Source organism: Barbatula barbatula (genome assembly GCF_947034865.1).
Source record: "Barbatula barbatula genome assembly, chromosome: 3".
Classification (NCBI taxonomy): Eukaryota; Metazoa; Chordata; class Actinopteri; order Cypriniformes; family Nemacheilidae; genus Barbatula; species Barbatula barbatula.
The window spans coordinates 14,759,569-14,783,609 of record NC_136764.1 but is presented as its reverse complement, the minus strand read 5'-3'; the positions used below and the strand labels follow the sequence as shown (position 1 = coordinate 14,783,609).

Sequence of the window (24,041 nt, the reverse complement as noted above, 5' to 3'; positions counted from 1 at the left end):
TCAACTAGCGTCGGGAAAGAAATTCCAGAGTTTATGGAATAACAAAGCTCGACCCCCTTTGGTGGATTTAGTTATTCTAGGTTTTATCAAAAGACCTGAGTTTTGAGATCTTAGAGAGCGTGATGGCTTGTAGTGTGATAGAAGCTCTGTTAGGTAGGTAGGGGCTAAACTGTTTAAGGCTTTATAAGTGATTTAAATAACCTTTAAGTCAATACGATACTTAATGGGTAGCCAGTGAAGGGTTCGTAACATAGGGGTTACGTGATCGTATTTTCTGGACCTGGTTAGAACTCTGGCAGCTGTGTTCTGAACTAACTGTAATTTGTTTATTGATGATGCAGGACAACCACTAAGTAGCGCATTACAGTAGTCAAGTCTTGAGGTCATAAATGCATGAATAAACTTCTCTGCGTCAGCAACACAGAATAATTCGTAATTTGGCAACATTTCTGGAAAAAGGCTGTTTTTGTGACATTTGAGATGTGACTTCGAAATGACAGGTTGCTGTCTAATATAACGCCTAGATATCTTACTGTAATTTTGGGGGTATCTGTACATCCTTAAATTTGCAGGTTATAATTCGAAATATTCGGTTTACGTGTCTTTGGTCCGATAAGTAATATTTCTATTTTATTAGAATTTGAATGTTGTTCCTTCTTTTAAAGTCAATTAAAACACATATTCAAACCAGTACAGAAAACACCCAGTAATTGCATTACTTTTGATTGCCTCCTTAAGCTTCTCATTCTCCTCTTTTGAGTACGCAAGGTATAAGGTTACTGTTTTAATGGCGGTAGGTCTTTCTTGCTGTCCAATGTATGTTTTGTTAAATGGCGGTTGGCAAATCAGCTTTTGGTGCATATCCGTCCACCAACTACTGGGATGGAGTGTGAAGACCAAGGAGGAGGAAGTGGAAAGTACTACCAGACTTAATTATAAATTTTAAAAAATTTAAAAACTTGCTGTCCAATGAAATTCGGCCATATATCTACATCATATCGCATGTGGGGGAAGGGGTGTATCCTTAAACGGAGACAAAAGCTGATTGGTTGCCCTCACGTGTGCCCTGTCCAATTGCATTTTATGACACGATTGACAAATGGATAAAGAAAAGCAATTGGCAAATAGAGAGAGAAAAGCATTTGGCAAATGTTTTAAAAAAAGCAATTTTAAAATATGCATTTTACAACTTTTTTACATTTTTCTTTGTTTTACGTTTTAAAGTATGAAAGAAATAAACAGTTTTTAAATGTATCCATTTATTTATCCATTTTAAAATTATTTGTTATTTAACGTCTTACTGTTCAATGAAACAACATTTTAAAACACAAATTAAATAAACAATTTTAAATAAGTCTATTCATTTCCCAATTAAAAATATATGTTTCATTTTTAAATTGATCAATTGATTTTTCATTTTATTACTAATCCTCCATACGCATGAAGTTGAAAACACCTGAATCTTACGTCAGTAATTAAACTAAGTTTGTGATTGGCCGTGGACATAACAATTTACCAAACGAGCACTGTGGGCGAATAAAGCAGCACAGTAGACCGCTTGTGCGCTATCGCATTACTTTCTTCGAACACCCGCGCACAGGATGGCATTTAGTAAAAGCCTGGGATATGAATTTGTTATCCTCTTTGCGTTAACATTCAGTACTGTAATACATTGCAGAAGCTTGCTAGATGTTTCTGGGGCACAAACAACTAACGTTAGCGATGAAGGGGATAAAATGTTCTCTGATATGTCGGCTCGAGAGGGATTTAATGAGCAGTTGGCTGTTTTTGACTTCCCCATTGACGACGACACCGGTATGTAATGCACATGTGTGTCATTGTATGTTATTTGGATTAAAAATAACTTAAATTTCGGTTACGAGTCGCTTGCATTGTATTGCAGATCTGGACATGATCTGATGTATAAACGCACTTTACATTTTGAAATGGACCTCGCAGCTGACTAACAGTTAAATATGGTTCACTCAATGAAAATTGTCGTTTACTCACGAGTTGTTCAAAGTGTAAATGCATTTCTTTATTCTGATGAACACCGAGAAAGATATTTGGCACGTTTCAATAACCAAACCGATCTCGACACCCATTGATTCCCATAGAGAAGGAAAAGTAACTTTTCTTCTGTGGGACACCGAAGACATTTTGAAGCTTGTAGGACATAAAACCGTTCTGGGGTTCCTATGAGAGTCAAGGGTTTGGTTGTAAGAATTCTTCCAAATACGTTTGTGTGTTCGTCAGAACACAGATCATCTGAAAAGTCCGCATAAACTATCGATAGAAATGCAATATAATATACAAGGCTGTGTCGTCAGAGGTGTTTAGACTGAGTTATTTCTTTCTAGATACACAGCGGGTCGAATTTCTTGTAATTCGCCATGTTCTGTCAGCCGTCTTACTCTTTCATAAGGGAGGGGTGGAGTGAGCGGTTGGTTGCACTTCGCAACCTTGCCGCTAGATATTACTGGCTGGACCGTTAAAGGGAAAATGTTGACAGATGCTCGGCACATGCCGTAATGTACGTCAACTTGGATGGAAGTGCATTTTCAGATTATCTATGACGATTATGAGGAATACGATTTGTAAAAAGAGAATGACCCACATTGATAAACTCTTTGCAATATTTCATGAAAAAAAAATGGGCAGTGGTTTGTATTGTCATTAAATTTCACTGGGACTTTAAATGTCGCTTGAATTGTTTTGCAGATCTGCAGAGGAGCGCTCTAAAAACTAGCGATGAAGGGGCTACAACGTTTTCCGATATGTCTGATCAAGAGGGATTTTATGAGCAGTTTGCTGATTTTGACTACCCCATTGACGACGATGTCGTCTCAGGTGTGCAATGCACTTGTTGGTCATTGTAGTATATATGGATTAAAAAAGGATTTAAATGAATAGCATTCGTTGTATTGCAGATCTGCAAAGGGGGGCTGTAAAAGCATCTAGTAATGAAGGGGATACAACGTTATCTGATATGTCAGATCAAGAGGATTATGAGCAGTTAGATGCCGACGATGGTATGTTATGCATCATTGTAGTGTATATGGATTCAGGAAGGATTTAAATTTCTGTTACCAGTCGCTCGTTATATTGCAGATCAGCAGAGGAGTGTTGTAAAAGCAACTAGTGATGAAGGGGATACAATGTTATCTGATATGTCAGATCAAGAAGATTATGAGCAGGACGATGCCGACGATGCCGACGATGCCGACGATGCCGACGATGCCGACGATGCCGACGATGCCGACGATGCCGACGATGCCGACGATGCCGACGATGCCGACGATGCCGACGATGCCGACGATGCCGACGATGGTATGTTATGCATCATTGTAGTGTATATGGATTCAGGAAGGATTTAAATTTCTGTTACCAGTCGCTCATTATATTGCAGATCAGCAGAGGAGTGTTGTAAAAGCAACTAGTGATGAAGGGGATACAACGTCATCTGATATGTCAGATCAAGACGATGCCGACGATGCCGACGATGCCGACGATGCCGACGATGCCGACGATGCCGACGATGCCGACGATGCCGACGATGCCGACGATGCCGACGATGCCGACGATGCCGACGATGCCGACGATGCCGACGATGCCGACGATGCCGACGATGCCGACGATGCCGACGATGCCGACGATGGTATGTTATGCATCATTGTAGTGTATATGGATTCAAGAAGGATTTACATTTTGGTTACCAATCGCTTTCATATTGCAGATCTGCAGAGGAGTGCTGTAAAAGTGACTAGTGACGAAGGGGATACAACGTTATCTGATATGTCAGATTGAGAGGATGACGATGGTATGTTTTGCATCATTGTCGTGTATATGGATACAAAAATGATTTAATTTGGGTTACAAATCACTTTCATTGTATTACAGATCTGCAGAGGAACAACTAGCGATGAATGGGATAAAGCGTTATCCGACATGTCAGTCCAAAAGTCACTTCGTCCTTTCTATCCTTATCATATCTTTCCATCTCTCTCTGTTGATGTCTGAAATAAAGTCAAATATAAGGAATGGGAACAAACAAATTCTGTTTTCTTTGTTTAAATTTGAATAACTTTGGTAAAAAGTGTATAATTAGGCTAAAGCTTGAACCTCCTGATACTAGTTCTGTCATTTACCATCCATTGACACAATTTTAAACAAAACATGATATACTTTTTGTCCTGCTAAGGAATAGTTTAGCTTAATGAAAGTCATAATTTACTCACCCTGTGTCATTTTAAAGGTTTTATTTTTCTGTCTTCTGCTAAACAAGGACCTGTTTGGGCCTATTGTAGGAGCACAAAACCAATGCAAGTGAATGGTGAACAAAAGCTTTCTTTTACCAACATTCTTTTCAAAATATCTTGTTGCAAAAGAAAGTCATACAGGTTTGAAAAATTTGTAAGGCATGCAGCCAGTGTGCTTTTTAACTTAGAAACCGGAAAATATATGTAGTCATACAAGATGAATGTCAATTAAAGCTAAAGCATAAAAGTCTAAATAGATTTTATGAATTATCATATTTGCTTACACAATCAAAATAAGTTTGCTTCAACTTGAGAATACGTTATTGCAGACGCTGCTGCAATATGGAACATAGAATAGACCATTTTTGAACTGAAAATGCTCTATAAAATGTCAACAGGACTTTCAACATTCAAAGTCAAAATAAAACACTTATTTAAACCAGTAAAGAAAACAGCCAGTAATTGCATTGCTTTTTGATTGATTTTATGCAAGTTGTTACACTGTCAGAAGCTGGACTTCGAAGTCACTGTAGATGGCCTGAGGGATCAAAGCATCTTCATCTGGAGAGATAGAGGTTAGTATGATCATGAGAAAACTTTATACCTTTGCCAAAAAGGATTCACCGTACTACATGATTTTGCAGGTCTGCAACATTGATTATTTAATTAATAAAATCTGGATAAATGTTAGACCAGCAGTCTAAAAAAACTGCGCTTTTGACTAATTGAGCAGAAAGGGTCAGATTAGCGTGACACTGCATGATCACAAGATCCCTGGGTTAACAGGGATGTTTGATACTGCAAAGCTTTTTTTGACACTCTGGAGGCTCAAAGTCTGTTGAAGGCTCCACGTGGAGGAACGTGAAGCTGCTTGATGTGTCAACCAGAGAGAACTTCTTGTGCTGCCACTTCTTGTGGTGCCATCCCAAAAAGGTTAAAAATATGGGATCAGAATTGTTGCAATTTTGTGAATAAATACACTATAATCCGCAAATAAATATAGAGAGTTTCACAATCTTTTTAAATCCACATATGGTCAAAAAGCTAACGATAAATATATGTATTTTAATGACATTCATTTGAAGATTGATTTCTGCAGAAGGGAACAAACATGGCGGCTAGTGGCGGTCTAAAATGCATGAATACATAAGAAATGAGAATGGCCTACTACTCAGTAATGATTGGTTGTGTTTATATCCATATGTTAGTAACAAACGACTGAATCATTTGTGACTTGATTAAAGCGTGCACGGACTAGGGTGTACAATCTCGGTGACTAAAAACTATAAAAAGCCAAAATCACTGCAAGAAAAATTCCTTCAATGTGACAGCTCTACGTTCACGACAACATTACAGTACATTACACGTCACATGTCTTTAGGATGTTCCAAAAGCACAGGTTCCAGAAAATCATTGGCAGTTTGAACCAAACTCAACCAATCCCGTCATCCCGGAACACATCTTCCGCATATTTTCCACTGGCTACCAGTTGAAGCCCGGATCAGATTCAAGTCACTGATGTTTGCATACCGGACAATCACTGGATCTGCACAGGCATATTCACACCCTTCTACACTCCTACACCCCATCAAGAACCCTGCGTACAGCAAATGAGCAGTGCCTTGTAATGCCTTCTCATAATGGCACTAAATCCCTTTCCCACTCATTCTCCTTCACAACTCCTTCCTGGTGGAACATTCTTCCTAATAGGGTCAACCACATCTCTAACAACCTTCAAAAAACTACTTAAAAGCCATCTCTTCTTCAGACAAATGAAAAAAAGTACACTAACCCTCTTCTCTCAACAGGTAGTGGTCTAGCTTTTGTTGAAACTAGTAACTTTGTATTAGCACCTACTATTGCTCTTTTGTGACATATCGCTTAATATTACTCCCCGAACTCTTTGTAAGTCGCTTTGGATAAAAGCGTCTGCTAAATGACTAAATGTAAATGTCAGCTTTCCGGGATCTCTGTATGAAAAGGGCTTTACTGTAATATACTGTGCCTTTTGTGCATTAGTGGAGAATCCATTAAAATGTAGAAATAGCTTTATAAGTTTATACGTTTATATTTTGCTTCATTCATGTTGCCTCCCTTGCTTTTTTATTGCCCCAGTTGTTTTGTATTTGCCAATAAATAAATGAAATAAACAGTATTTTAAAGCTGTCGTGTGTGTCTATAAAAAGTCAGCAATAAATTCTACAAAGTTATAACCCATCAATATACATGTATTTAGCACCAGGAAAACACGCTATACTGAGAGCACCACAGCCGTTTAGGGATTGCTGTGTGAATTTGAGAATATATTGTGTGAACAAGATCATAGTCAGAGGATAGACATCCTTTGTTTTGGCCGCCTTGTTTGCTCCCTGAATCTTAGTGCAGAGCAAACCGTGGAAGTTACTCGATTGGCCTGCGTAAATAGTGGGCGAAGTCCACCTATGTGTAGATTGTGAGCATGCCTTGACGTTAGAAATGTTTCTAAATCCCATACAGAGAGCCATCCACAAATGGGTGCACTGATCCACAAATGCGTGCAGCGATTCACAAATGCACAGAAGGTGATCTACAAATAAGTGCCATTAAAATAAATGTGTAAATATTTTTTGTATTGTATTTATTTGTGTATCCCATTTCTTTTTGTGGAACGTCAAACATGTATTTATGGTTAGCTTTTTGTGCATATGTGGATTTTAAAAATGTTTGTGAAACTCTCTATATTTATTTGCGGTTTATAGTTTATTTATTCAAAACATTACAACTATTCTAGATTCTAAAAGTATGAATAGGATACGGCCCCGTTTTTTTTACCATCGTTTCTTCTGCAGTTTTGTTTTATTGTTATTTACTGCATTTTGTTGCTTTTATACTGTTTTGTTGCTGTTTCTTTTAGATCATATATTGAAACATGCTGCCAGATATTGCATGTCCTTTTTTAGTAGGCTATATTTAATCAAAATGGATATTGTCTTTTTAATTGTATTTTATTTTCCTTGATGCATTAGTTAAGAACAAACACTATCGCATCTTCAGGTGAATTCCAATCGCACTCGGGCAGATCCTTGTAGTACGAGTTCTGGTGGGAGATGAACAGCTGTTTTCGTAAATTTAGCCGTTCATACATAGGTAATGAATACTGCAATAAAAACAACATAGTTTTCCTTCCTTCCACCCTTCCTGCATTTACTTTCAAGGGCACAACGATCGTTTTGGTCCGCGACCCATCGTGGGCGCAAACCGACTGCCCATAGCTGTGGATTGCCGATTTTTTCCTGAGGTCAAGCCCAGCCTCCTTAGATTCAGATGCGCGCATTTTGAGAGGTTAACGGTATTTTTAAGGATCGCCGCTTTCAAAGGATTATTTAAAACGTATATGATCTGTGTGTCTCGTCAATAATATATTTCGTGTCTTTCGTTTGGAATAATTCAGTTTTGTCGTAATTTATGCACTTTTTCTACGAATGTTTGCATTAGAATTGTTATGTTGTAAACAATGTCTCTGTCTGTTTTAATCATTTATTATTGTAATGCCTTTCACATCATTGTCCTGCAAAACAAACGGTATATGCAGTTAAGTTGGTTGTCTTTTATCTGTAGTGTTTTGTGGTAAAATGTATTTTTTGTGTATTGATTACTAGGCCTATCCATAAATTTGAACAGTGTGTTTTTGAAAAGCAATTTGTTGTGTTTCCACTATTACGGACTATAGAAACATGAATTCTACTAAATAGAAATAAACAGATGGTTGGTTTCAGTTGGGGTAAACCCACACTATATGCACTTCATATATGGATTTATTTTACTGTAGCGTTTCGGAGAAACACACATTCTTCAACTTTGAAAGCCTATAGAAACATTATTTCTGAGTAGAAAACAAATATATTCATTTTCTGTAGGAGGCATCCAACACTATGTGCACAGGATTTCATTTCACTATATCATCTTGAAGAAATACACATTTTACAACTTTGAAAGCCTATAGAAACATTATTTCTTATGAGCAGAAACAGATATGTAAATTTTCTGTAGGAGAAATCGATTTTTTCCACTTTGAAAACCTATAGAAACATTATTTTTAATAATTAGAAAAACCTGATCCCTGATGAAGGGAACGAGACGTTGTGTCGAGACACAATGTGGTTTGAACTTGAGAACCTATCAATTCTGATTGTACTTTTAAAAGGTCCATGAACTTGGATAATGGCATGCCATGGCAGTCTCCGCGCCCTCCATACGGGTATAAATGGAAGATGGCGTGCCTATTCGTACACCTTTTGGGCTGAGGAACCTGAGAGACATTCTCTGTCGCTGGAGCAGACAGCGAAGCATTGTGTCATGAAGGACGTTGTTTCGAGACAGAATGGGGTCCCTATATGAAACGCCACAGCACTGAGCTGCCTCATGACTTCCACTGCTGGGCTGGGCGAGTCATAAGTGAGTGTTTCCCCGAATCTGACCCTTCTAAGGTATCAGTTCGAGTGAGTAACAACGAGAGGTTCTTACCAATGGCCGTACAGGCGGAGGGAGCACTGGGGATGCTACGGAGACCACATCTGCTGTAGGTAGACAATACGTGGAATACCTACACAGTCTCACCAATGGTGAGATCTCATGGGAGTAGAAGCCCCAACCAGGGGTACGCAGAAGCAGTGGAGTCCACCGAGGGGAGAACACAGGTTCACCATCAGGGTGAGGAATCTGCTTGCCGCCGGTCTTACCTGTTGCCGTGCAAGACGGGGCCAGACACGGCTCTACGCAAAGGTTGTAGAATCTCGCAAAGGTGTCTGTCAGAGATGCCCCTTGATCATGTGCCCACGAGGAGGCTACACCCTGGGTGGAGTGAGCTCTCACTGCCAGTGGGCACGGTAGATCTTTTGACCGTTACGCCAGAGTGGTGGGAACTTTGAGCACATAGCCAGGCTGGGGTCTCAGAACCACGTGGGAATCGCCGGCCGCCCAGCCAAGCCGTCTGCAACAACAATGGGGATGTGGGGACTCAGGTAATGCCCCGATACGCTCACCAAACCTGTGTCAGATGACCAGCAGTCGACCGACCCATAGCGGGTCCATGCAAGAGCTTGAAGAGGATTCACGCATTGTCGTCAATTTCCGTTGTCCAAAGTGACCCAAATATTCAGTCAGGTCCATAAATATTGGGACATCGACACAATTCTAATCTTTTTGACTCTATACACCACCACAATGGATTTAAAATGAAACAACTGCAGACTTTCAGCTTTAATTTGAGGGTATTAACATCCAAATCAGGTGAACGGTATAGGAATTACAACAGTTTGTATAAGTGCCTATAAGTAAAAGGGATTATCATTGATAAACAGTACATTTCTATCACATTATTTTGGCAGTTAAAATCTAGGCTGTTTTTTGTCGAAGTGGGCGGGTTTTAGTGAGCCTCTAGGCCGCCTAATCTGGCTACACTGGCGAAATCAATTCGCTTTAGACGTATGTCATACACCGATCGTCTGCGCAGAGTCAAAGCCCTTTTAAAAGGGTATCGGCTCATGATAACGCCCTGCCTTCCGCGGAACGAAGGAAAGTAGACCGGACTCTAGTATTTTGAATGGATGTTAATGGGTTTTGTTAGCCGTCACGGGTTCTTCAATTTGTAGGATTACAGACCCTCCCATCTCTATATATCTCTAGCAGAGTCGCATGAAGTTGAAAACACCTGAATCTTACGTCAGTGAATAAACTAGGTTTGCGATTGGCCATGGACATTACAATTTACCAAACGAGCAATGGGGGCTAATAAAGCGGCACAGTAGCCTGCCTGTGCGCCAGTATAGCGCATGCACTTTCTTCGAGCACTCGCGTACATAATGGCGTTTTGTAAAGGCCTGGAAAATAAATTTGTTATCCTATTTGCGTTTTTGTTCAGTACTTTAATACACTGCAGAAGCTTGCTACATTTGTCTGGGACACAAACAACTAGCGATGAAGGAGATACAATGTTATCTGATATGTCAGATCAAGTGTTGGCTGATTTAGACTTCCCCATTGAAGACGACGCCGTCTCTGGTATGTAATGCACTTGAGTATTATTTTTGGGGTACGTTCTCGAGTACAATTTTGACTGAACACTTGGACTATTACTTGACTACATTTAAAAAAAAGGTACTTTTAACTCCCTAAAATTTTATTTTTGCTGGTCATTTTCTTCTAGTGCTACTAAACACCCAAATCATTAGTGCTTTTGCCATTTGTATTTATTCCACCAATGGGATTCTTCAAACATACAATGTAATGAGCCAAACAAGTAAATCTTTCCCTGGGAAATTATGATTACCTCAACACGGCACCTTGACAATACCATTGAATAAAATCATGCTAAATCCAGCCTAAATTGGTTGGCTGGTTTTAGCTGGTTTCACTGCTGAAGCAGGTGGTTTTTCAGACTGTTTTTTTGACCCACTAGCTCTCTCGGGCTGGGTGGACCAGCTTAATCCAGCTAAGACCACCCCACCAGCTTCACCAGGCTGACCAAGTAACAAGCCTGACCTGGCTGGTTTTAGCTGGTGGCTTTTCAGCAAAAAAGAAGTGTTGAAAACCTGTCTAAAACCAGCCTGCTTTTTTAGCTTAAATCCGCTTAGGCAGTTATTTTCAGTCTACCTACCTGGGCTATTAGTGAAGATAATTGGAGGAACACGATACAGTGAGCATTGGCACAGGCCCACCTAAATCGCTGGATAAAGATCATTCGTGGCAAATAAGTTCCCGAGGAAGAAGGAATAAGTTTCATTCTTGCTGTTACTTTTTTAATACTTAACTGAAAGTAAAAATAAAATACATTAAATATGTAATTAAGAACAGTTGCGTTGTATTGCAGATCTGCAGAGCAGCGCTGTAAAAACCACTTGCAATGAAAGAGATAAAACTGTGTCTGATATGTCAGATCAAGAGGGACTTTATGAGCAGTTAGCTGATTTTGACTATCCCATTTATGACGACGACGTCTCCGGTACGTAATACACTTGTGTGTAATTGTGGTGTACATGGATTTAAAAGACAGTTACAAATCGCTTTCATTGTATTGCAGATCTGCAGACGAGCGCTGTAGAACCAAGCGATGAAGGTGATAAAACGTTGTCTGATCAAGAGGGACTTTATGAGCAGTTAGATGATTTTGACTACCCCATTGACGACGACACTGTCTCTAGTATGTAATGCACTTGTGCGTCATTTTGGTGTATATGGATCCAAAAGGGATTTAAATGCTGGTTACGAATCACTTGAGTTGTTGCAGATCTGCAGAGGAGCACTGTAGAAACAACTAGCGCTGAACGGGATAAAACCATATCTGATATGTCTGATCAAGAGGGACTTTATGAGCAGTTAGATGATTTTGACTACCCCGTTGACGACGACACCGTCTCTAGTATGTAATGCACTTGTGCATCATTTTGGTGTATATGGATCCAAAAAGGATTTAAATGCTGGTTACGAATCACTTGCGTTGTTGCAGCTATGCAGAGGAGCACTGTAGAAACAACTAGCGCTGAACGGGATAAAACCATATCTGATATGTCGGATAAAGAGGGACTTTATGAGCAGTTAGATGATTTTGACAATCCAATTGGCGACGACACCGTCTCTGGTATGTAATGCACTTGTGCGCCATTGTGGTGTATATGGATTCAAAAAGGATTTAAATGCTGGTTACGAAACGCTTGCGTTGTGTTGCAGATCTGCAGAGTACTGCTGTAATTCAAGGACAATTCGTAAGCTCATCTGAAAAAGTCTGGGATGCAATATCGACAAAGCTGAGCTGTGGGGATGATTTTATAACATTGCAACTCCTTGGTTCAGGTGTGGACCAAGTTGAGCTTTGCCGAGGTAAGTTGGGAATTCCTGTTTGGTTTTGTGACTTGCTTATGGTGACCATTCAATGACAAAATTTACTATAAATTGTTTTTTTTTTCTTTCTTTATATCCTATAAAATCTATTTGGGTTGCTTTTAGTGTTATATCATTTGGTTTGTTGTTTCTATAGTAGCCCTAAATGGATAAACTGCTCTACAGAGCTTGTTATTTCCTTCGGCATAGAAGCAAAAACTCGACAACACCTTTTGATATCGTAGTGTTTTGAAAGGGAGGCGTGCATTGAGCCATTGGTAATTCGAAACCTCACCATGAGATACCACTAAATTTCACTTGACCAAAGCACTGGACCTTTAATGAATTCCATTTGCGTTAAGATAATTGGTTTTCCATTTTAATGGCAAATGTCTAGATGAAAGGCTCAGGGAATGACATTGTACATTAATTTAAGTAGGGAGAGTCACCTTTAACTTATTCCTCACAGGTAGTTCTGCACCTGTTCCTCTTGGCCATTTGCCACCTGAATGTGGACATGCTTCACCCACTCATGGAGGTCTTGTTTTTGATACACCTTATGATGGATGTGGTGTTGCACAAGAGGTACTAATGTTTAATTTGCTCTGTGTAAGGTTAAAAAGCTATAAAGCCAACTTGGATGTTTGTGCTTTTCAGGGAGGGAATTATGTCATGCAGATGCTATTACAGGGAAACCCTGTGGTCATCTCTTGTCCCATGACCTTGTCTGTTGCAAATATGACCACGTCTGGATATCAGACTCCTAGATTTCTTTTTCACTCGCTTACTCCTGGAAGCAAGAAACCACAACCTCCTGGTTACCCCAACATGTTTTTGTCATACAATAACCCCTATTACCATTATCATGGCAGGCCAACACCAGATCCAACATCAGCTCCAACCACCACATCAGCGGTTGTCTTTGAACCGATTTGGAAACCCAGACCTCTTGGTTACCCAAATATGTTTTGGTCATACTATTACCCTCATAACCATTATCACGGCAGGACGAAGCCCACCTACAAACCGGTTCCAACATCAACTACTACCACCACACCAACAGTTGCCGATGCACTGACCCAAAAAACGAAACTTCCTGCATACCCCCATCTGTTTTGGCCATATCACTACCCTAAATACCCAATGCAACATCCCGAACCTCCAAGCCCCACCATCCCACCTATAACCCCCACACCTCGACCCTGTACCACCACTTCAGCCAAACAGTCTTCTGTTGAGCATTCCAAGTACTCTTCTGTGCTTTATGAAAAAGACCCCTCTGCACTTCAATTTGTAGACTTGCTTGAACATGATCGCTAGTCTTTCACATTTAAATTGAAAAACCTGATGGCTGAGAACAGTTATTCTCAATCAGGTTAGTCATATATATTTGGGTTTGAACAAGATTGCAACCTGCTTTTGGTTCATGCTAATTTCTGTGTTTTCTAATGTCGTGAGTGACTGGAAAGCTGTTGAGGTCCTGCAGGTCAAATCTGCAAATCTTTGATTTATTTAGTGTTTTCCTTTTCAATAAATCTAATATGATTAAATCCGTTTGTCTTGTTTCGTTTAAGTATCTTATGGTGTCTGTGGCATACTCTTATGTACAGTTAGGTCCATACAAATTTGGACAGATGCAAGTTTTTTTGTTATTCTAGCCATATTTCAAAATGTATTTGGAAAACAACACACTGCTGAGCTCGGCAACCAAACAATCCTGGGCTTCTAATATCTCATGATATGAGCAGACAATATCTTCAGTTAATTAGTGTTCAGGCACTTTGATTCCAGCATGCATGACTTCCTAGGGCACGGGGTCACTGGTGTTTTTTGGTGATTGTAACCGAAGACAGAAGCATCCGGATTAATTCTTCACTTGTCTGGACGTTGAGAAGGTGTTTTTCTTTATCATGGAGAGGATACCGTCATCATCCACAACTTTTCTCACATGGAAACCCCAGAGTTTTTTGTTGCTGAGTTTAGATATATTTTTTTCAGAATGTACCAAGTTGTTTATTTGACCGCTTTTAATGTTCCTGGCATCTTTCTGATGAATTTGTTTTTTTTAAATCTAGCTATGGTCTGTTTCAATCGCATGGAGATCTCCCAGAACCCCATGATGTGGGTTCACAGCAACAGCTTTCAAATACAAACACCACACGTAGAATCAACTCCAGACCTTTAACATGCTTCATTTATTAAGAAATTATTTAAGGAAAAGCCCATCCATGTTAATAAAACAGCTTTTGATTCAACTGTCCAATTACTTTTTGTCCCTTGAAAAAGGGGTGAGCTTCATATTAAACTGCTCTAATTCTAGATCTAGATGTTAATACACTCTAAATAAAGCTGAGATTGTGCACTTTATTAAAATATACATTATAAAACTAACTCAAATACACTTTGACACATAACATAAAATTAGCTTCTGTCCAAATTTGTATGGACCTAACTGTACATAAGAGTATGCCACAGACACCATAAGATACTTAAACGAAACAAGACAAAAGCATTTAATCATTAGATTTATTGAAAAGGAAAACACTAAATATATCAAAGACTAGCAGATTCGACCTGCGGGTCCTCAACATCTTTCCAGTCACTTACGACATTAGATAACACAGAAATGAGCAAAAGCAGGTTGCACTCTTTTTCAAACCCAAATATATACTAATAACCTGATTGAGAATAACTGTTCTCAGCCATCAGGTGTTAAAATGAAAATGTTAAAGTGTAGGGATCATGTTCAAGCAAGTCTACATATTGAAGTGCAAAGAGGTCTTTTTCATAAAGCACAGAAGAGTATACTGTATACGACATGTATATGACATGACAAAAAATGAATAGCACTGCATATGCAAACATGGGTCTGCTCATGAATGTCATCGAAGGATGTCATTGTGTGTCTCCTGACCCCACCCTTTTATCAAATGGGATGGAATATAACCCGCCCGTATGATGCGAATGCTGGTAAATCTGCCACCAGAACATTGATCCTGTTCACTGCTCTTTGCTTTTCTGGTGGTGGTGTTTCATTAGGAGCTGCTTGTGCTCCTCCTCGCTCACGTTCCCTCTCCTCCCCCTCTCTTGATGTGCTTGTATTGATGCAGGATCACGGCTGGTCTCAAGGGTGTAGCTCAGACACTGCAGTGGAAGGTAGGGCTTGGCTGCTGCACTATACCATGCGCTGAAAGATGGTGCACCAGGAGAAATGTGTTTATCAGGTAAGACGGGTCTACCTTTTAATGCGGTCTTGTGTCACATCCTTGTGGATATGTAAAAAATGTATAAATATGACTAGGTAAAAAAGTTGCTGGATTTGTGATTGCTTTTATTTTGGGTTATGGTGTTTGTTATTTTTAGTCATTTGCATAAACTGGTTGAGAGGGCTGCTTTTGAAAATGCTTTTTAAACGATCTGAATAAAGCAGATTTATAATTTTTATAACAGGGTCAAATTCCTGTTTAGGCGTGGGTCTGTTTGGTTAACGTAATCTGTTAGTTAAATGGCAACATCTTGTTCTTTAAGCAAAGATGGTTGATCTCATTACTAAATGCACCAGAAACCTCTTTTACGGATTGCTAGCAAATCACAATCTGACCTCATGTCTTAAATACCTCTGTTATTTAGGGCATCATGAATCATCCGCTTGCATGCCATATATTACTGCATCCAATATTCATCCAGTCTCAGTGGAACTGGCCTGAAAAAAAATTCAAATGAAGAAACATTAAAGCCCGTATAAAAATGGTGAGAAAAGGAAGAAGTTAATAACTAGTGTTTCCACTAGTAGGCCTGTTTTGCAATCATGTCGGAGATGGATGGTAGCAATATAAAATATTAGTCATGGGCTCCAGAAGGCAACTGTGTTGCCATGGCAATGCATTTTACAGTGTAGCAAACAGATCATAGAGAAAGTCTTATTCCTGCCAATATTGCAATTATGTATTTTTACGGGTATGTATGGGCCTGTGTTTTTGATTCACAAGTACTACATTATGTCCACCTCTACACTCCACCTATCTGTCTCCGTAATGTGTTAAATTACTATTATAGCATGGCACTAACAACGCCAAAGTCATGGGTTCGAGCCCAAGGATTGCACATGTATAGGATAATGCAATGTAAGTCGCTTTGGATAAAAGTGTCTGCCAAATGCATAAATGTATATATTAAATCTAACAGTCTATACCACACAACACTGCTTTTGGTGATGTTCTGGGACTTTTCATGAAAAGAGTATACACTTAGTGCCGCATAACTTTTTGTCAGGTATTAGACAAATCCTTATAATTTTTATGGTTTTAAAATCTATAACATGTATTTTTTTAATATAGTAACTAAAATAATATGAACTTGGTTTTCAACATTTCAAGTGTCTATATCCTACCCCATCCCACATTATATGGTATAGGTAGACACTTTTCTGTGGTAACTCAAAGTATATTAGCAATGTTATATAGGTTTTTTGTTTAGAAAATAAATTTGTTCCCAATTTTAGTATCAAAAGAAAATGAACCTCGTCATATTTGTTATTATTTAATAAGGTCTTTATTTTATATATCATATTTTAACAAATGAAATGAGAACTTTCCATCTTTGTTTGATAAAAATTCAAAATTATTTTATATTATGATCATTCATCATGATCATAAAGTAGCCCATGTATGTAGATGTGTTAAAGTGGGAATGAACTGTTTTGAAATGCCAGATTTACTCCTATTTGCCAGGTCTTCTGCGGCCCAGTGTGCTGTCTATGTGAGTGTTCTTCTCATTTATATAAGTCAACTGTGTTTTTGCTCAGGCCCAGAGAAATGAGAGAGAGTGCATTAGGCAGAAGCTGGCCCTCGGCAGTTTCTATGACGACGGACCGGTTACTTTTACTGGCTGCAGCAAGAACTGCCTGTCCTCACGGTCAGTGTGTGTGTATGTCTATGCTCAGTGGGTTTGTGTGTACATGTTAGATATCACTGACTTGACTGAAGTAAAAAAAAGCTTGTTTTTTGTCTTGAAACTACATTTTCCTCACTATTTTTAAAGATGAAATCCTGGTGAAATATTGAAAAGCAAATTTTAAAAGGTCTGAAAATCTTTTTGGGTCTGTCCCATTTGGCACTAGGTGATGAAGTGTTTGTGCCAAACTAGTTTCACCATAAAGCACTATGGCTTTGTGGGTGTGACGATACACAATTGCTGCATTTCACTTCAGTGTATGTTCACATTTTGGAGCACAGTGATGTCCTACTTATAAATATATTACAAAAAATTAATTAAAAACTGTCACAAAGAAATAACAAAGAAAACACGAGTTGTCTTCTCCTGAGCTGTCTTTATAAACTTTTTAAAAACAGCTCAAGAGAATAGATGGATACAAAATATTTTATAAATGTTTGTTTTATTTTCTTGCCTTTTATTACCTTTTTGCCATACACCTCATATTTTGTTTAAATTTAACCTGAGAGAGAAACTAAAGCTAATCTTGTGCAAATATACCCCAGATATAAATTTTGTCCATCCATCGTAAACAATTCTGCATTTTTCTTTACATCTGCAAGAATTTTGAGTTGGGTTTTGACACTTCAGAGGCACCGTACAAATGCGAAAAAACGCATTTCAACAATTTTGGACTGTATGTGCAAAATCCTTGACTGTATACCTTCACAAAAGGCACGACAGAACCAGTATCAGTTTATAGGAGTAGGCCTACTGTAAAATTTGTGCAATCCAGAAAAAATTTTTGATTATAGAAGTCTTTTAGTCACGGATGTACTCTAAGAAGTTTAATAGAACTCTTTCAACTTTTTTAATAAAACAAGTTTGAACACAGCTTTCTACAGGAAGTGCTTTCATCACTGTGGTTCACAAACACTAAAATAGTGTTTTAAGAGTTATGTGGTTCCTGTCATTTTTAACAAGCGAACAAACAAGACGTCACTCCACTGCGACAAACATGACTGAACAGCACAAATTAGCATGCTAAGCAAAAATTACATGTGAATGAAATTAGCCACATTATACAAGCAAACAAATGGATACAAAGCTATGAGTGATACTTTGTGTGTTTATCTTCAGCTCTCTCCCGTCGCTTTATCGTTCTGCTCAACATTTCATACTCTTCATCCTGTTTGTTTTTACTGTAGGCTTCAGAATGGGGTGAACATGCAGATGTGCTTTGTGAATGACAGCAGCAGTGATAGGGACAGTGATGCGGAGGACAGCCGAACAGAGACCAGCTTGGACACTCCGTTGTCACCTATGGTATAAACTAGCACCTGTTAAGCATATGTCAGATGTCAGCATGTGTGGATTGTTATGCAGTAAAATCAACAGTAGAGGTTTCTTTTCCATTACAGAGCAAGCAGAGCTCCTCTCTGTCTGACCGGGACACTGGTGAGGAAGATCTGGAGTCAGAAGATTCAGAATTTTGGCGGCTACAGCGTCGGCTACAGGAAGAGGCGCGTGTTGCTTTGGCTCTGGCTCGTCCGATGGCTCGCATGCAAGTGGAGGTAGAGAGACAGATACAGCTACACCGCAGGTCTCCTGTGGCAGACCTGGTGAGTGATACATTTGTCCAAGAATGGTGCTCCATTTGTTCAGAATACTCAGAATGGCATAACCAGAGCAATAACTAAATGCATAATCTTTTTTAAATCCTTCTCTATTAAAGTAAAGTGATCATGATAATGATAACAATATGGTTATCATAATAGTTCTTGATCTTGCCGTAAACTGACCCTAACTCTTATGTGTCTATTTAATATAGTTACCACATCTGCCACATATCAGTGAGAGTCTAATGAAGAGAAATCTGAGACCCGTGGACCTGAGAGACATGAGTCTTGGTCAGTTACAGGTCATTACCAATGATCTTCACTCTCAGATACAAGGTAAACACACCCACAAATTCTTTATCTCCCCTGCTATATAAACATTTTACATTTTTAGAATACATTTTTTCAATTGAGTTTAAAATATGTATCCTCCTAAGAACACACATTTATTTGTTCATGTTATAATGTCGTTTTTTTTTTTAAAGAAATTATTGAAAGAAGTTGAATCAAGTTGTAATGGCAATGATGCCCAACACGACACTTCAGTTTTTGCTCCTTAATGGATGACCAACCATCTCTTTACCTAAATCCAATATAATGATATTATTTCTAATTTGTAATGACATTGCAGGTTTAAATGAGGAATTGGTACAGCTTTTGCTCATGCGAGATGAACTACACATGGAGCAGGATGCAATGCTGGTTGATGTTGAGGATCTAACCAGGTTGGAACCCAGAACATTTTTCTAGTCAAACCATATTTACATTAGAACCTCATTATAGTATATAAAGGGTGAATTCTGAACATGTAAGAAATTAATGATGTTTTTGAACAGGCATACACATAGCCAGCAAAGGCACATGATGGAGAAGACTCTCTCCAAAGGCAAAGGAGCTAGCCACACTCGCTGTGATTCTCCATACTGAGGCAAACAGTGAAGAGCACATGGCCAACCACTTGTGTTTCTCTATATAATAAAGCTGTGTACTCATTATTGATCCTTTTTCAGTACAACTAGATGTGTGTGTTTTGCCTTCATTGGCACTGTGTGGATGTATGTTAACTAACTCTAAGTGTCCATGCATGCTTGCACCTTAGCTAAGGGAAACACACTAAATCAAGACCACGATGACCCTTTAGAATGTAGAAATGATGGGCTTGCTGAATTATGGATTTCGTAGGTTGTGAATCTATCCATGGGATTCAATCGTATTGACAGATTGTATCTTTTCAGGGTATTTGTTGATTCTAATGTACTGACCAGAAAGTTGGTCACTTACTATGGACCTTAATGTTTGCACTCAGAAAACAATATAAGTACTCTCTGTCAAGTAGTTACCTTCTTCTCTGGGCAGATTTTAGCTGGAGTTGCTTATTAACAAGTATTTTCCCGTATTGGGGATTAATAAGGTTTACTTACTATATGCAGTGTTTATTACATTGGCTAATGTGCTGGGTAAAGTTATCCCACATATAACAAAGACAAATTACCAAAACTACTGATGGGTTTGAATATGAACTATATGTTTTATAATTTCTTGTGTTCACAATGAACTATGATGTCTAATGTCTTTTAAGATAAAGTAGTCTATTTTATCTACTTTTTCATCCAAGTTTGGCATTTCCTGTTTCACAGATGTAAGGAACACAAAGTGGTTGATACATCATGTGCACAGAAATGGAAAAGGAAATTATGAGCAAATAAATTACTTACCCAATATGACATTGACTGTTTTCTTCTATAGTACAGCCCTGAATAAGTTTTTAGCGCAGTCACAAGCAATAACAAGAAACATCAAGACTACAGCAAATTTGCCCCAATAGTGTCATTGTGGTTTGTTAGGTCAGCAACAAAAGTGAAAGAAAAGGCAATACACATAAATGATTGCAATACCACCTTTAAAAAAGGAGCACCGTGACTTGAAGCGAATAACAAAGATTAATAAATACTGAAATATAGTCCATTTAATAGTTCATGTAAGTTGTTCGTATTATCTCACTGTGCATTAACTAATGTAACTGATGCCCATTTTGATTTCAAATGTATTAGGAAATGCTTAAATTTGTACATTACCATTATTGCTGAAAATTGTTTGTTATGAGTTTTCATAATACATTTCTATTATCTATATCTGATACCTGCACTCATTTCAGAACCACACTTTGTCATGAAATATCAGCTTGCAGAATCTAAACTGAAACCGATGCTGGTTCCCTTTTTGTGGCCAGGTTGGCTAAAATATTCAGTCTTGTTCTCCCAACCAGGAAAAGAGTCCATTACCACAAAATGACGTTGTGCTCATCAGATATGACGTGCTGCTCTTAAAATAATAACAAATATTACAAGGAAAAAAACAGTTTAGTCGTACTTGTTTTTACGTGGGTATTCCACACTTGTGCAATTAACACTGTGCCATGTACTCTTACAAATTAAGGTATATTTTAGCATATGCAGCGCCGCCGCTCCCACCACGCGCATCACGCTTGTCGCTAGGGCACCAAGTGCCGAGGGGGCACCAAAAATAGCCTGATGAATTTTAATTTAATATTATTTCATTAGGCTATAGAAAAATAATTAGGCAGGCATATTTTAGCCATGTATATGTAAAAAAAAACGGCCGAACAATCCCATATCACCCCATCCACACCACCACCCGCCCATGTACGGTCCGCGCGGCAGTGCCTGTTGATCGTGCGTGCGCCTGACGCAGTTTGACAGACGGTAGCCTAGGCAACTTATTTGGAAATGGCCCCGAAAAGACAGCAGGAGTCAGGATCAGAGAAAAGAAAGAAGAAGAAACTGCGAGATGATGCCCGTACATCACTTGCAGGTAAGTCCATGTTTAATCAAATTAAATTCGGGAAATGTGAATGATGTGCTGCCACTGATCGTAATGCGCGTCGAACTTGTGTAACGGAGGCCAGCTAGTGAAGACCTATGGAGTGCGTAAACCTCAATATCGATCAACAGAGATGCTTTAGCCTCCTCGTTAGAGCGCTCGTCTCCCATTCGGACAGACGTCGGTTCGAAGCCCGGGGCGAGTAATTTTAATTTCGGTGCAGCTTGCAATCTGAATTGAGATTTTACTGTTAAACATTGATAGTTTTTTGTTTTGCTATTCTGTTTACTGAAGAAAAGTTTGCACCTTTAAGAGGGGGGGGGGGGGGGGCATCATAATGGAATTATGCTTAGGGCACCAAAATGGCTAGCAGCGGCCCTGAGCATAGGCTACTGTAAGCTATAAGCAAGGCCAGACGGAATCCGCGTCCGCGGGTATCCGCGTATATTTTCGCGGAATAGTACCGTGTATTTGATTGTTTACATATCAAGTACTCTGCTGTTTAGGGTTGCAATCTGACGATTTTATGGCGTGATCGATTCCAAAGACATCCAGTCTACTTCTCAAGCGGATCTTATAGATCAAGCGAATATTACGTCACGCAAGCAAAAGTAACATCCGCTAATTAAACAGCCTGTGTATATAAATGTCCACACGATATGGTCGTCGTGTTCGTATTGCATCACGTGTTTTTGTCGATAAAAGCAAGTTTAGCCTACACATTATACTCGGGTTTAGAAGCGCTGCGTAATCAGACGCAGCAAACTCACACACAACAAGGCAATGAGCGAATAAGTTTGTTAAAGTGCTTATGTTCTTTTACACATTAATTCCTTTCTTCTTCATCTCATGTGCTGAAACAGTATCACTGAAAGATCCATTAAAGTAGTCAAAAACACGACTGAGATCGTCATAGTTAAGCTGTGAACAGCGCAAAATTACATGTATGATCCTCATTATAAAAATATGTCATTCTGCATGTAAAGTGTATATTATAAATAAAGGTATATATTTAATAATGGTGTTTATAAAACATGTTCATAATTTTAGGTTTAATTGCAATTTTGACAGCTGATTTGTAAATGCTTTTATTTTGTAAAGTTTAAAGGCCCATTCTCTCAAATCTTTTAACACATTTATTGAAAAAAAAATTTTTATTTATAATTTATAAATCGAAACGTGCGTTAATTCCCATGTATGCAATCAGTGTGTCCTCAAAAGTCATACGTCAATATTTGTAACACCTCGGAAATTACAAAACACGAGGGATCTTGTTTTTATTTTAGTTCGTGATTATAAAAGGAAACTCCCACATCTCCAAAGAATCGTGGGTTTATAAAGGCACAAATCCTTATCCCGAGTATTAATCCCCAGCCTGGCGCAGCTGAACATAACCATGCAGCCCAAGTCCTGTAGCTGTAAGTTTTCTTCTTAATTTAGAAACGAGTTCGGCTTTGCTGTACTTTTGCCTATCCATTTAGCCATTGAGCGATAGTCTACCAGCGGTTTAATTCTTTACTTTTTGACAGTTTTGGTCGTCACTGTCCTGTGCTGTGCCCTGTGGCAATGTGGCTTTGCTGGTCCTGTCGGAGCGCGTGATTTGACATTAAAGCTCAATCAAAATACATGCAACGAGTACGTACGATCGCTGCTCTGGTCTGTATCAGACGCACTCGCCATGGTAAGAGTTTTTCGATAATTACACAGATTTGTTGAAGCATTTTGAAGTCTTATTGTCTACCTGTTTTTGTTTCCCATCAGGACCGTCTCTTCAGCGGATTTAACTGTACACAGCAAAACGCAGAGGTGCACATCAGGACGCAGACGATGTCTGCTTGCACACCACAAGTAAGAGTTTTATTAGAACAGGGATGAATATAATTATATTATATACACTATCTAAGAGCATTTGATAGCCTACTGTAATTCAAGAGGAGAGAAAGTGTAAGACCTTAATTGGTTTGTTGAAAAATATAATGAAAACCACTTTTGGGGTTTGCATAGAACAATGACTTAACTTCTTATACCAGGGATCGCATTGGATGTTTTTCTGAAAGACTAGATATTTTCTAAGTTCTTTGTGGAGCAGTATTCATTTATTTTATGAAGTCTTCCCTCCATTTCACTATTTTATAATATCAAATATGTAATTTAATCTCACTGCATGTACATTGAGAAAACTAGTTCAGCTGATTCAAATAGCTCTGTAATAAAACATATTTAATAAAACTTACTTTTACATTTTATTATAAAAAGATTTTCTTTACTTTATGAACACCTGTGCCTGAGTTTCAGCAGATCAATTATTTTTACATTTTAACATTTGCATTTGTCATTCATTTGACAGTCAGACTGCACTCACAATCCTGTCCTGAATATTAATGAGGTAATTTACCATATGTTTCTATTTTTGCTGTTTTTGCATCTTTTGCCTATTATTGACATATATGCTCATGTCATGTATCTTTGCAGAATCATTGTCTACAGCGGATCTTAGATGATCTCCAGTACTATAGGGACACAATTACAGTTTATG

At 38.7% G+C, this 24,041-nt stretch overlaps 3 protein-coding genes across 9 annotated transcripts; all 3 read left to right on the top strand.

Moving 5' to 3' along the window:
• The first annotated feature begins 1,445 nt into the window (after window positions 1-1,445).
• Window positions 1,446-4,133, top strand: LOC306892563 (uncharacterized protein). Of its 6 annotated transcripts, none has more exons than XM_079453699.1 (7): window positions 1,502-1,815; window positions 2,722-2,850; window positions 2,931-3,032; window positions 3,112-3,330; window positions 3,410-3,658; window positions 3,737-3,820; window positions 3,901-4,133. In XM_079453699.1, exons 1-6 carry the CDS (start codon window positions 1,602-1,604, stop codon window positions 3,805-3,807), a joined length of 984 nt encoding a protein of 327 aa, XP_079309825.1. In that variant the 5' UTR covers window positions 1,502-1,601; the 3' UTR covers window positions 3,808-3,820; window positions 3,901-4,133. The 6 variants fall into 6 exon arrangements, 3 of the variants coding, with proteins under 3 accessions (XP_079309824.1, XP_079309825.1, XP_079309826.1); XM_079453700.1 differs by having other exon boundaries at window positions 3,178-3,330; window positions 3,901-4,045; XR_013786475.1 differs by having other exon boundaries at window positions 1,532-1,815; window positions 3,178-3,330; window positions 3,410-3,648; window positions 3,901-4,045.
• Window positions 4,134-9,654: 5,521 nt separating this feature from the next.
• LOC306891449 (uncharacterized protein) lies at window positions 9,655-14,366 on the top strand. Of its 2 annotated transcripts, none has more exons than XM_079451697.1 (8): window positions 9,655-10,298; window positions 11,107-11,238; window positions 11,317-11,436; window positions 11,524-11,655; window positions 11,743-11,874; window positions 11,964-12,113; window positions 12,583-12,698; window positions 12,771-14,366. In XM_079451697.1, exons 1-8 carry the CDS (start codon window positions 10,070-10,072, stop codon window positions 13,431-13,433), a joined length of 1,674 nt encoding a protein of 557 aa, XP_079307823.1. In that variant the 5' UTR covers window positions 9,655-10,069; the 3' UTR covers window positions 13,434-14,366. The 2 variants fall into 2 exon arrangements, with proteins under 2 accessions (XP_079307823.1, XP_079307822.1); XM_079451696.1 differs by having other exon boundaries at window positions 9,876-10,298; window positions 11,515-11,655; window positions 12,771-13,661.
• Window positions 14,367-15,024: 658 nt separating this feature from the next.
• LOC306891448 (schwannomin-interacting protein 1) lies at window positions 15,025-20,387 on the top strand. The gene is made up of 7 exons (XM_079451695.1): window positions 15,025-15,337; window positions 16,918-17,027; window positions 18,254-18,371; window positions 18,467-18,667; window positions 18,877-19,000; window positions 19,296-19,389; window positions 19,501-20,387. Exons 1-7 carry the CDS (start codon window positions 15,308-15,310, stop codon window positions 19,589-19,591), a joined length of 768 nt encoding a protein of 255 aa, XP_079307821.1. The 5' UTR covers window positions 15,025-15,307; the 3' UTR covers window positions 19,592-20,387.
• The last annotated feature ends 3,654 nt before the right edge of the window (window positions 20,388-24,041 follow it).

What these genes read in the sequence shown, in the direction of transcription:
- LOC306892563 (XM_079453699.1), top strand. Translation starts at nt 1,602, where the DNA reads ATGGCATTTAGTAAAAGCCTGGGATATGAATTTGTTATCCTCTTTGCG. An exon ending in TGACGACGATGTCGTCTCAG is followed by an intron (nt 2,851 to 2,930) that starts GTGTGCAATGCA and finishes GTTGTATTGCAG; the next exon opens with ATCTGCAAAGGGGGGCTGTA. An exon ending in TGCCGACGATGCCGACGATG is followed by an intron (nt 3,659 to 3,736) that starts GTATGTTATGCA and finishes TTCATATTGCAG; the next exon opens with ATCTGCAGAGGAGTGCTGTA.
- LOC306891449 (XM_079451696.1), top strand. Translation starts at nt 10,070, where the DNA reads ATGCACTTTCTTCGAGCACTCGCGTACATAATGGCGTTTTGTAAAGGC. An exon ending in TGAAGACGACGCCGTCTCTG is followed by an intron (nt 10,299 to 11,106) that starts GTATGTAATGCA and finishes GTTGTATTGCAG; the next exon opens with ATCTGCAGAGCAGCGCTGTA. An exon ending in TTATGACGACGACGTCTCCG is followed by an intron (nt 11,239 to 11,316) that starts GTACGTAATACA and finishes ATTGTATTGCAG; the next exon opens with ATCTGCAGACGAGCGCTGTA.
- LOC306891448 (XM_079451695.1), top strand. Translation starts at nt 15,308, where the DNA reads ATGGTGCACCAGGAGAAATGTGTTTATCAG. An exon ending in ACACTCCGTTGTCACCTATG is followed by an intron (nt 18,372 to 18,466) that starts GTATAAACTAGC and finishes TTTCCATTACAG; the next exon opens with AGCAAGCAGAGCTCCTCTCT. An exon ending in GGTCTCCTGTGGCAGACCTG is followed by an intron (nt 18,668 to 18,876) that starts GTGAGTGATACA and finishes TATTTAATATAG; the next exon opens with TTACCACATCTGCCACATAT.